The 13,136-nt window shown below is 41.2% G+C and overlaps 1 protein-coding gene across 2 annotated transcripts; it reads left to right on the top strand.

Annotated features, from left to right (window-relative positions):
- Positions 1–132: 132 nt before the first annotated feature.
- Positions 133–11,961, top strand: ushbp1 (Usher syndrome 1C binding protein 1). 2 transcript variants are annotated; one of them, XM_058637417.1, is made up of 15 exons: positions 134–401; positions 1,109–1,323; positions 1,775–1,911; positions 2,164–2,327; positions 2,539–2,718; positions 2,940–3,187; positions 4,123–4,263; positions 5,447–5,535; positions 5,640–5,763; positions 5,947–6,181; positions 7,198–7,356; positions 7,778–7,875; positions 8,680–8,805; positions 8,891–9,060; positions 11,003–11,961. In XM_058637417.1, the coding sequence occupies exons 1-14, from the start codon at positions 396–398 to the stop codon at positions 9,054–9,056; spliced, it is 2,088 nt and encodes a 695-aa protein (XP_058493400.1). In that variant the 5' UTR covers positions 134–395; the 3' UTR covers positions 9,057–9,060; positions 11,003–11,961. The 2 variants fall into 2 exon arrangements, with proteins under 2 accessions (XP_058493399.1, XP_058493400.1); XM_058637416.1 differs by having other exon boundaries at positions 133–401; positions 8,891–11,961.
- The last annotated feature ends 1,175 nt before the right edge of the window (positions 11,962–13,136 follow it).

The following is a 13,136-nucleotide window of genomic DNA, read 5'->3' on the forward strand; positions in this document are numbered from 1 at the left end:
TCATATTTCCAGCTGTGACATCAAGTGTCCAACTCAGTGTCAATCCAGTTTCTAATCACATTACAGAGAGATATTTGGCATTTTTTTGTGTGTAGAGCATCCAGAGTTCACAGCATTGTCAAGTATCGGACACAGTCAACTACTGAAAAGGCATGGGAACTGCAGACAAAACAGGAAAGGACACGGCGTGACAGGGAATGGGTGGGGATGACTTTCTAAGTGTTTTCCATTTACTTCATTAATCACATGAAACAGGCAGACACACAGAAAGGAGCTCACTGCAGTGTCTGACCGAAAACATAGGGGACCTTTCCATTTTTGTCAAATGTTTAACTGCAAGTCAGTGAAGAAAAACAGGAACAACATCTCTGCTACTGGATTCGAGTTGAAGAAGTATGGAGGTAAGTGAAATGAAGCATTGAGAATGTCATTTAACATGAGAGGCATGACCTGAAGTCCAGTAAATTTGACAGACTGTGAAAAACATCTTAATGAGGAGTGTGGGACAAATCTGTCACACTGTGAACATTGTCTCTCTCTCTTTGCTGACGTATTGCATTTCTTTGTATCTGTATTTTAAGTGTTTAAGTGTAGTTTTCTACAAATTGTTGGGTGTTAATGATAGGAAATTTGAAATACACTGAAGATTATCATCTGAACAGTATATTTTATGATTAAAATGTGCATTAAAGAATGATGACAGAAATTCTTAATCAATTTGCATGAGTTTACTGGAGTGTAAAATATTTTTTTTAAAAATATCATATTTTATTCTCTAAGCATTTTGTGTAAAACAAAAGATGGTTTGGTCCACAAGTATTTGCAACACAGGAAGTTGGATATCAGGATGTTTTAGCTTCCCCTCCTTTTCCGCAGCTCAAAACAATAGCTGCTAAACAGCACAGCAACAATGTCTGATTAAGAACCACCCTCTATTGGATATGTTTTTACAGGAACTACAAATACAATCATGAAAAAGAGAAGAAATGTGTTATAATATTTAGTAAAAAACAAACAAAAAAAACCTCCAAATATCTCAAACAAGATCTAGAGTTGATTTACTTGCAATTTAAATGATTTAAATGCATCCACCCCCATGTTCCTGCAGGACTTCAGCCTGGTGAGATGTGACAGCCTGGATACTGGCTCAGGGTATGACAGGGAGATGATTGACCAAATGAACTTTGACCCCGAGGGCTCTGACCCCACTGCGAGCAGGGAGCCTTCACCAGCAGAACTGGCTCAGTGTGAGGCTGAGGTGGGCACACTGCTCAGCATCATCGCTGAACTGAACAAGAAGATGGGCTCATTAAAGGCACCGAGGTAACATCACTGAAATGTCAAATTACATTCATAAAAATTGGCTTTTCATTCTGATTTAAATGTTTGTGGGGCCATGATTATCGCATAATCCTACATATTGTCTTTACAATAACCACCATATTCAACATAAAGCTTGTCTCAACAGAGTAGCAAAATTAAAATAAAATAAAAAATAATAATAATTTCGCTCTCTATTAGCATATATAAGATTGTGCCACTGGCATAAAGAATTGTATAAGTGCATTAGTGAAATTATGTGCAATATCAGCAGCTGGATTATCATAATGTTCATCTTTACATTTATGTATTTACTGCAATATGCATGTTCTTTATTTATTGACTGTGATGTTTGCAGCACCACTGAGTCCTTAAATAATACCCTTATGGGGACAGTAAAGTGTTAAGTTGTATGGTCTTGTATCGTTTCATAAAGATTTCTACTCTTCTGCAGTGACCCAGGGGACCTGAGAGTATCAGCACCATCCAGACCTTTGGTTCCTGACCTTCTGTCTCACAGGCTGGTCAGACGAAGCCCAGAGAGACAAACCACCTCTGTTGCCACATCTAAGGTCCAACTGACTGACCGAGGTGGGTACTAACACTATACCTCTTTGTCCTTGTTCAGTACACCTGTACTGCATCTTTCCTTCCACCTGGCAAAGACAAAACTCATTTTATATTCCATATCCAAGTCTGTAAAATACCACAGGTTATCTTAAAGAGAATAAAGCAAATATTTATAAGACAATTTTATATTTTGTCATAATAACATGTTCCTGCATGTCAAATATTCCTCTTTGTCCGAGATGACTGACTGCAATTCTACTTTTTATCCTTTAGGGGGCAGTGGTGTAGTCTGGACAAAACTGCAGAATGTCTTATCATCAGTGGAGGACTCCATCAGCTGTAGAAGGACCTGGGCTGCTCCCATCACATCCTCTGACCTGGACAAACACAGAGAGCATCTGAGAGCAGCCCATGAGAGCTGGTTTAAATCCACTCAGGTGCCAACACATACACATACGTTTCATTGTTTGTTATTAAAATGAACTAGCCAAAAAAGACATTCATATTTAAGTCATTGCTAGGTAGATGGACAGATAATACATGTTAGGCTTTAATTGTTCAGTTTAAGAATGGGAAAAAATTGGAAATGTTTAGATTCCCTTTACACTCCCATCCACCTGTTTGGTAACACTGGCTCACTGGTTGCAGATACTGGAAGAGATGGAAAGAGAGTTGGGGATATCAGCCTTGCCAAAGGACCAGTATCAGGGAGAACCCCAGGACCTGGAGAAACATGACTATGCTCTCAGGAGCACCTTGTACAGTCACCAGGAGGAACTGGGCAAAGCACAAAACTCCATGAGCCAAATGGAGGAAGAAAAGTACAAGGTGGGGGTTACTTTGGTGTCAGTGTTCTTAATAATAAATGCCAAAAACAGACATTCATTTCAAGAAGAAAAGATCATCCATCAAGGAGCTATATGTTCTTGAGATGTTCTTGTTCATGGAGCTAAAACAAGTTCAATATGACCAATCTGAGATTACTGTTGTGGTTGATTCTGTTTGTTCAGACTGAAATAAAGGCAAACCGCATTTGTCTTCTCTTTCAGCTGGTGGGGCTCCATAAGGCCTGGAGGTCAGGCAGTTGCTCGCCCTCCTACCGGCCCCCTGCTGGAACTTTCAGTCCAGACGTGGGCTCTCCTCCTTTTCCTGGTTCTCCTTTACTCCTCAGAAGAACAGCCAGGTTTTTAACACCTCTGTCCACAGGTGGAGATGGATCTCCACTGGGCTCCGTAAACTCAGGCAGCCCTTGTCCCAGCCCCGTCAGCCCAGAGCCCGAGACCGAGCGGCTGAACAGGTGGGTCTGAAAAGAGACCTGGGATGTTTAGGTCCACTTTGGGGCGTATTTGGCGTATTTAACAAAGGGAAGAGATTTTGATTTCTGTATATAGGTGAGGAAATTAAGAAGTAAGAGCAGCTTCAGGGTTTTAAAGGCTGTATTCAAATAACAGTGTTAGTAACCAAAACAAGTGCTTTCACAAATAGCAGGTGAACTGGATTGTTAACTTATACATGCCTGCAGTTATTTTGGCAGAGTAGATCATACAAAAGATAAGTTATTCACCTAACATCTTCTAAAGTTTCTCACTTTGTTTCACACTTCTCACAATCTCACAAAGTTGATTAAAAAAATCCCAATTTCTTCCTTGAGCCTTAAGCTACATCCTCAGAAAATTGTATCCATATATGTCCTTTACTTCTTGAGTTACTGTATGTTGCTCACAGATGACCAAAAACATAATCTTTTTGGCAGACACAATAAATTGCAAATAAAAATGAATTCACACTCCTTCCTTATCCTTTTAGGATAACAGGGAGAGTTTGAGCCAATCTCAGCTGATATAGAGTGAAAGGCAGCCAGGGTACACTCAGGACAAATCACCATAGTGTTAACATACACAGATAAACAAACAACATTCACACTCACACCTTTGAACAATATCAGATCACTCAGGGCAGATGTAAAGTCTACATTGTTTATCTGTATTTCTTTGGAGAACATGCAGAAAGGTCCTTGGCCTGTGGACCTTTTTGCCATGTGACCTGCATAAAAATATGTTTTTATGACCTGGTAAATTTAAAGGAATATTACTTGAATAGGACACAGGACATCTACAAAGCCATAAACCAATGACTGGCTTTGGTTTAAGACAACCAGTATTTTTCCACAGCCACTTTATTAGTTGTATCACTCTTTATCTGTATTTACTCTCAATCCCTCCTTCCATGTAGGTACATCGAGAGGCTGAAGGCCAGAAATGAACGTCTGACTGCAGCTTTGGAGCGGAGGAAGGGAGAGTCAGACCAGATTAATATTACACTGCACAGACTCGAGTCTGACTGCTCTGCTCTGCAGATGGCTCTCAAAAACTGGTACACACACACGTCAAAAACACCTGTCTGCACATACAGGTACAGTATGTACCTGTGTGTTGTGTATTGTTTACAATTGTTTCACACGTGTTTCAAAGCAATGAATGAGCAAAGGTCTGGTAAGGGACAAGCCAAAGACATAAACTGAACAAAATAAAGTGCTGATCAAACGCAATTTGTTGAAAGTCTATATGTGCCTTTTGGTGCTTAGAGACACTGGGGAGACATGTAAGCCAAGGACATCTGTTTCTGATCAGCGACTAGGAAAAACCCTGAGGTCCAGACACTGGTGGTGATGGTTGTTGGTGACCTGATGAGACTGATGAAAGATGAAGAATGATGAAGACTTGCTGGGGATGGGGAGGTTGTGCACATATTGGTTTCCTCTGGAAGACAACCAGAACGAATGAATGAACTGTTTAGCCTCTAGGAGGCAACTCCTCTGGTTGCAAGAAGAATTGAGTTTAAATGGAAGTCTAAAGGAAAATTAGCCCACTTCCCCTTTGATTTATAAAGTCAGTAAACATTTTCCTGAGAAGTGAATGGTCTTAACCTAAACTTGCAGGTGTTTTTTTTTTGTCAATTCTGTGAATTACTGTATGTTCCATATGTGAGTGGACATCAGTGTGATTGACAGCTGTTATTGTCCTATTGGTGTCTGAATGCAGGTGACATTCGCTATTGTCAACAAATGAGAAGGGTTTACCTGCAGCTGCAGCCACTCAAGAAAATCATGCACCTGGAAAAACATGCCCCACTAATTGTAACCCCTAACCTAACATTTTAGATCCAGTGTCTTCTGAGACCTAATTGGCATAAAGTGGCATGTTTTCACGTGGGATATGTTTTCCTAAGTGGCTGCAGTTGGACTTACTGGTTCAATGGGAGTTCAGATTCCTATGGGTGATGTCATGATCAAATGCCACAAGGATGTGCATGACAACAGAGTGACAGCCACAATAAGACTGACTAGCAAGTTAGGTACTTGCAGTGCTACTGGGCAGATGAGACCAGCTGATGATCAGCTGATTGTGGTGCTGACACCCTGGGAAGAGACAGTGACAGTGCATAAGAGGAGAATAAAGCTGCAAGAATGTGAATGAGACCATGAGTGAAGATTGAATTTATGCTTGAGCTTCATTGTGTCGACACATTCTCTTTTCTTTGTGGTTATGATCGACAGTGAGGAGTGTGAAGAGGCCTACAGAGAGCTCCTGTCACTCTATGAGGCCAAGAAGCAGCAGAGCTTTCCTCTGCCGACGGACCCAACAGGTGTGCACATAGCACCTTTTTAATACTATCAAAACGCACTCACACACATATACGTATATGCCACAGGTCTAAATGTCCTTCACTCGTGTTTTTCCTCTCATCAGAGGCAGCTGGAGACAAAGAGCAGCCTGACAGTCCATCGTCACAGCACAGAGATATGAGATGTGAAGAGCTGTCTACCTCCTTCTCAACAGCAGGGGTCACAGAGGAGACAAAAGCAGGGCAGAGGTGATGGTTTTTATGTGCTGTTACACGATTAAGCATCATAAGGTGCAGCTAGATAAAAAAAGGTAGAATAAGTCCTCGAAAATATTTCCTTATTTCATTTAGATAGTTTCTTTTTTACAACATAATGTATGTAAATTGATTTCCTGGACCCCATTTATTTTCAAAATATGTATAACCCCGCAGAACATCTGAGCCGGTGAACCAAGAGGATGTTCTCCGTCAGCAAATTGAGAGCCTGAAGAGAGACCGGGCAGCCATTTGTCTTCCTAAACCAAGTCCAGAAGTGGAGAGCAATCTCAGCCCTGAGATGGGTCACCCGGCTGGCTCGAGAGGAGGACATGTGACTAAAGATAATGTCGGACCTCTTGATGCCAAGAAAGAGAAGGCTTCCCCTTTCTATGAACTCATTTCAGTCAGGGTAGGAGCTCAGCTGTGTTCATGGCCTGTACTCGTCTATATTTGTGTATAGTGAAAGGTCAAAATCCAGCCATGAGCAGAAAACATTTAAAGTGGGTAAAAAAACTTAGCAGGAAGGACACGATGACAGATAGGTGACCTTTGTCCTTAGGTTAATTGTCATACTGTATGTTGCATCATCTTTACTTTATTGTTAAATCAGCAAAGTGGGAAGTTATTTTCCCCATACTGTTTATCTTCATGTTAGCAGGATTATTCAGCAACAACTTAACACAAAAAGAGATGATTCAATTATTAATTATTATTTCCATTTTCTTTAAAAATAAATAAATAAATAAAAATAAAAAATCCCATAGAGATAGTGTGGTGTGTTGGCGGAGGTATGTTGTTTAAAATGCACAGTACTGTGTATAGTGGACAGTGAGTGCTGTAGGTCATGAGCTGAGTGATCCTCATCATTATATGTTAAAATTACCGTAAAAGTCAGGCAATGGGTTGAAATATTCAGTATACCTGTTATATAATTTTAATCTTTAAAGCTGTTTCTCACACACACACAGGCTATTTGCACGAGTCAGGTCTATTAGGATTAGGAGGAAAGTTTTCATGGGTGCTTCTTGGGTTTTTTCAGCCAAGGAATGGGACAGTGACATCACACTTCAACACTTTCTGAAAGGATGATGCGAGGTCCAGCCTTTCATTGCCGTATCACCATCTTGTTTCCCTAGTGTAGCTGTTATGCTTTTACAGAAAACGCATCACTCTATGTGCAATGAGGGAATGTCGCTAAAACACAGCTATACTGTGAAAAACAGAGAGTAGTATGGAGCTGTTGTGTGCACTTATTTGTAAGACATTTGTTTGCATTTAAAAGTTATGCACTACAGATTAAACATCTTCAAAGTGCAGATCTTTTTTACATTTCTACGATTGACATTTCTTTGTCTACAGCTTTACCTACTGCTGTTTATGCTTTCAACTGTTTCTACACTAAGGTTTCTAATTGTTTTAACTCAGGAGGAGATGTCAGATCTGCGCTCTCTAATCCGCCTTAAAGAGAAAGAGCTGAGGTGTTTGGAGTGGAGTTTAATGGCCCAGAAAGCCCAGGAAGCAGCTGGAGTTTTTGTCCCCGAAAGTCTCAGAGAGGAGCTGGAGGACTGTAAGACTGAACAACAGGTAGGACAGACTCGTACAGAGGCAACAGAGGCTTTTTTAAAATGATAAAATAATACAAAGTCAAGGTGAAATGGCCAATAGGGAACAGGACTTTGGTCTACTGTGACCGACCCGATTCAGATCTGGGTGTTTCTCATGGGAAATCACACATCTACCAAAGCAGAATCCCTTCAGGCCAAGATGGATATTTTGGTTCTACAAGGTCTTCAGCTGGGCTGTCCTGTCACCGCAGCACTGATTTCTTTTGCTCTACCCATCATTGTCATGATGAGAACTAAAACGCTTTTTTAGTAAACACAGTTCTCTGGTCACAGTCAACATGTTTAGCAATCTGGAGGCTTCAAGGTGAAAAAAGCAAAATCTCATTCTCTCTCTCTCTCTCTCTCTCTCGCTCTCTCTCGCTCTCTCTCTCATATTTCAGAGGTTCTGTGAGACCACAGCTAAACCAGCTAGTGATGGAGACAGTGCAGAGGCACGGACCAGGCCCATTCTGAAAGAGCTGCAGGCCATCCTGCAAAGGTGACATTTTCCGTCTGAAATCCTGTAAAACCACTTTATTAAACGTGTCCTCATTCTAAGAAGGGACACAGTGAGGATGTGCACAAACCAGATAGTGTAGAATACTAAACATATTCGATGTGTAGGTAAACTGATAATGTGTTGGTAAGTAAGACCCTGGATAGATCGCCACTCCATCGCAGGACCAACACACAAACAATAAACATTCACTCTCACTCACTTCTATGATCAATTTAGAGTGTCCAATTAACCTCTGCATGTTTTTGGACTGTGGGAGGAAACTGGAGAACCCGAGAAAATTCACACACACGAGGAGAACATGTAAACTCCATGCAAAAAGGCCCTCAGTGTGACCAGGGCTCCGCTAGATTACTAATCAAGTCCTTATGACGTGTATCATATACAATATTAAAACGTGGCAAAATCTGATGAAGATTTGAAACAGGTACCTATGAATATACTCCGTGTTGCATGAATCCTTTCCGCGTCTGTAGTCTGGTTTATGGAGACACAGTTGGGTTTTACCTGTTGCTTAGGAACCATATCAGCAGAAAGGCAGACCTTGCACATAAAAGAGCCTCTTTCTTCCCACTTGGTGGTTCAGAGAGCATCCCTCCTCTTGTCTAATGAGTAATTCAAAATAAAGTACTACTGTGTTAACACTCTTGGTCACACTTGTCTGAGGTCAGTGACACCATTACATAAATATTGTATTATCTGCCAGGAAATAGCTTCAATGCCTCAAGAAAAAACAGTGCTCACAGTATGTTCCTGTTCTATCTGTTGTTGTTGTTTTTTTTATAGAGAGCAAGTCCTGAAGAAGAGATTAGCCTTAGTTCAGGACTCATTGAGCATGGCTCTCCCTGACAGTGCCTCACACAGAAGGAACAACAACGGAGAGTACATTGCTCGACTCACTCAAGCTCACAGGTAAATAGTGTCTAGAAATGTCTCCCTCACTTTTTCTCTGCATCCAAACTGATTTGGATCACTTGCTCTTGTCCCACTGCTGCAGTAAAGCCTTGAGCTCATACCGGCAGATTCGCAGAAAGTACCGGGAGCATGTATGGAGGCTGGAGCAGAAAGTGGCAGCCATGACAGAGAGTTACCACAACCAGGGTGGAACAGCGAAAATGGCAGGAGAGGCCGTGGAGTGGAAGAGGGAGGAGACTGTACTGTGATTCTGTGAGAATCTATCATTTGAACGGCCAAATTTTATATACATCAACTACAGTGTGCATTTAAATGTATATCATTTTAACCTTCCTCTCTGCACTGATGAATTATCTTTAATTCTCTTTAAATAGAAAAGGATATTCATTTGTAATGATTGGTTAAGGATTTAATCAATTAATCATTAACTAACCATTAGGTATTCATTGACTAATATTTCTAAATATGTAATAAATATTGATTCATACTGTCTGCATCTGCAAACAGGCCACTCCAACATGAACACTCATTTAAGTAATATGGCACGTCAGGCTGGGACGCATGAGCAAAATTAGTCTTCTTCTTTTTTTTTTTTTTTACAGGGAACATGGAAAAAATTACGATGCCTAGAAGATTAGTTCATGTTAGTTAATCTAAGGTCATGGTTAGCCATTATGATTAGTTAACCCATTTTCAGATACCTTATTGTGGTTTAACCTGCAATTTTATGAGCAAACAAATATTTCATCTAACCGCACAAAGCATTACGAAAAGTGAGTAGAACTGGGGACTCGTCTGAGTGTAGACAGTCATCTTCCCACAGTTACATAAACTGTTTATAAATGGAGATGATTAAGTGTCATGGCAACTCTCCTTGGAAGAGAGCTTGTCCCCAGATGGCTCCAAGGGCTAAAAGCAGAATGGACAGGGATGTTAAAACAAGCTCAGGGTAACAGCTGAAATGAATCGTTAGAGCCGGTTAACATCTCTGATGATGAGTCCACTATATACAAACTAGGTAATTACACAGCATCAACAGTCTTTGCATTGCCACTGTATCTGTCAACGATGCCAGTGACACCTGGAGCTGTCAGTCGAGGCATTCATTGTATGTCTCTGGGGGTGCACATTTAGAGTATGTGGGGCAGAAGAACGTGGAAACACTATGAATTACCCCTTGTTCAATTTACTCCCAACCCTCACAAGCAGTTGAACATGATTCCAGGGCTTAACTTGTTCAACGTGACACACAGAACAAGATCCATTCCTTATTTCAGAGAAATGGTTGTCATGTCGTCATGAATGTGTAAGGCAGACTCATGGACTGAACCTGCTGAGAACCTCAACACTGACCTCAGTGACTCACACGTCCTTTTTCCCATACAAGCTGACTCAAAGCATGTCCTAGCTGCCCGTGCTGAGTGAGAAGGGGGATGGGGCCAGAACAATGGCTGATGTGCACACAACATGTTGGGCCAGTCCATTTGTCTGCTTTGCAATTTCATAGATATTACTATTTCGCTTTCTCGCTGCCTTTTTTGCTCTTTTCATGTTTCTTTAAGAGTCACTTCACCCAAATTATATTCATAAAATGTTCTCTTATTAGTATCGAGTATCTAGCGATGTAGACGGTTTGTCTACTTTTGAGCCCTTGGCTTTGTTACAGGTTGCATTCTGTTTAATTCAAAGAAGTAGAAAATATATATCAGGGAGTTTGAAAATGTAGAAAAATTATGTACAATGTAGTATGAAAAAAAGAAACATATTTCATCCATCTTTTAGTCTTTAGTCTCGTCACAGTGGAAGCTTGCAGGTTTAACAGGGTGTTATACAGTCGGCACTAATTTGAACAATTCATTTCTATCATCTTCAAGTTCACAATAGTTACTCCACAACATCTGAATATTGTTAGTTTGAATTCTTTTTAAGAAAATCATATTTATATAAAAAAAAAGAAATCTGCCCTATCCTGTAAAAAGTACCATGCAGATTTAACACATAGTTAAATCTTAAAAAAGAAAAACATCTGCAGATAATTTGGGTAAATCAACCTTATATCTTTCATTATTTATATCATTTCCATCATCCCCCTCGTCGCCGTTGATGATGCTATTCGCTGCTATTCCCCTGTCCCCTATTCTCTGTCCTCACTCATCTCTCAATCATATCTGTCCCCTCTCTCTCCCTCCTCCAGCCGACCCTGTGCCCTGACCTACTCGAGCCGGTCAGCTGCAGCTGTGACCAGTGGTCAGGAGGTTAAGGCAAAGGTTGAGTGTCACGCCCACAGGGTCACGACGATGCCTGGCTGTTGTGTTATCCCGTGAATGGAAGGTTGAGAGTGCCAGACGAGGTGGCGAGCCCCTGTCGCCCTGACTCTTGCCTGAGCTTGCCCTTTCCCGAGCAGAGGTCAGCGCAGAGGGCCTGTCCTCTGCACTGCCCCCATACCTCCAGGTCACAGTCGCTATTGTTGTAATAGCTGCCATTAGAGCAGATGATACAATTATCGTCCCATTTTGTGTTGCTTCTCTCTAAGGTCTGTGCTGAGCCTCAGAGTTCATCAAAGGTTTTCTTTTTTTTTTTTTTTTTTAGATGACATGACTGTTGTAACCTCAGGGTGACTCTTGTATCAAAGGGGACAAAACATCTAAGGTAAAATTAGACCAAGCAACAAGGAAAGAAATGTTGTTCTCCTAAATGCATTCAGTCACTTTCAATCACTGCATTTGTGTCAGTGTTACAGCCTCAGTCTCACTTTAATTAAAACACTGATTTCACATTCCAACATGTAGCAAGTGCGATACAGAGGACTTCTATGTTTGGTTAGTTGTTTTTTTATGACTTTAAAGCATTTTCCCCAGGTTCACAATTGTAAAATGAAAATAGTAAGCTTAACTTAAATATATAAATGCAGTGCAATAAATATTTTGCAATAGTATAACTCCGAGTGCTTTAAAAGCTCTGTGTAGAATTAACACCGCCTTAACTTAACCTTGACCCGACATGAAAGTGTAAAAGGTCTAATCTAATCTTTCTAAGTTTGTGCAGATACTGTATGTATGTGATAAAATGTCCATTGATATACCTGTACAGTTTTTAATGTGCTCAAATGACTAAGTCAGATAAGCAAATTAAACAAAACACATGGAAACTGAATGATTGTAGTTTTTGGTGGAAGTCTTAAAGACTCAAACAGTCTTTCCCCGCATGTAACCGCAAGTCCTCTGAGCTTTTTAGTGCCTGGGAAAACTACCCGAAGCATTATCATACAACGACAGAGGCTGTCAATCACTGTGGGGGTGGAAGGAATCACACACAAGCACAAGTGAGGGGGGGGGGGGGGAGTGTGACCTAGGGGTTTTGGGTCAAGTCATTTATTCTCTGTGTCCGTTCCTCATTTTAATAAGATGTTCCTCTGTAAGCTGTATAAAGAGATCATAGCCTGTACCTTCATCCCTGTGCTCTTTCTTTCTCAAAGCCATTAGCTCACCTGTCACAACCACTCCATATCCGCTCTCATCTCCTCCTCCTCTTTATACTTGCCTCTGTTCTCTGCTCTGTGCTGCGGGAAGCGGACATGCTGACCTGCCGCCTCTCGCTTGAGCTCTCTGACCCCAGTCTGCCCGTGGAGAGGTCAGGATGATGGGGTGCTACTGGCATGAAGCAGTGCAAAAGAGATTTGACCTCAATTAAGCGGCTTATCACATCAGCTTTGTGCTCGCACCCACTCATATAATGACAGCAAACACCTCACACCAACAGGCCACCTCAACTTTACACTGTCAAACCTCACATTACATATTATTTACATATCATTGTTGACTGGTGGTGAAACCGCACACGTCCATGCTTAAGATCCTATTATGGGATTGCATGCTTGCTTGTCAATATTGAGACGTTTGAACGATGCCTGAAATTAATCCTGTTGGATCAATGTCACAGTGAGCATAATCTCAATTCTCAAGCTGGATTCACAGGTAAGCATTGTGTCAATGCTTGACACTGAACGTGCCTGAAGCTTGATGGTGGGGTAGCTACTGAGGTTGGACAACTGCCCTTGTCCCATTAAACAAGCACTAGTTGGGGCTAATTTTTATTCAATGAAGAGTGTCGGTCTCCGTTCTGCTTGGGGGATAAACGCCCCCTTTTAGCCTGTTAAATTTAGGTGGCTTCGACCTAAGACTGTCACACTGCTACATGGAAGACCTTAATAGTCCAGGAAGGGTTGCCACGTCCTATGATATTTTGCAGCAGAGCCCTGAGTACGATATCTTATTTCCTCCAGTTTTAAATGTGCCACGACTTCTCTGATCCAATGATGTGAGGACGAG

The sequence above is a fragment of the Solea solea genome, chromosome 9 (assembly GCF_958295425.1).
Source record: "Solea solea chromosome 9, fSolSol10.1, whole genome shotgun sequence".
NCBI lineage: Eukaryota > Metazoa > Chordata > Actinopteri > Pleuronectiformes > Soleidae > Solea > Solea solea.

Bases quoted from the DNA above. Each gene is read 5' to 3' on its own strand.
- ushbp1 (XM_058637416.1), top strand. The intron at 5,764-5,946 runs GTGATGGTTTTT...ATAACCCCGCAG, and splicing joins GAGACAAAAGCAGGGCAGAG to AACATCTGAGCCGGTGAACC. The intron at 7,357-7,777 runs GTAGGACAGACT...CTCATATTTCAG, and splicing joins ACTGTAAGACTGAACAACAG to AGGTTCTGTGAGACCACAGC.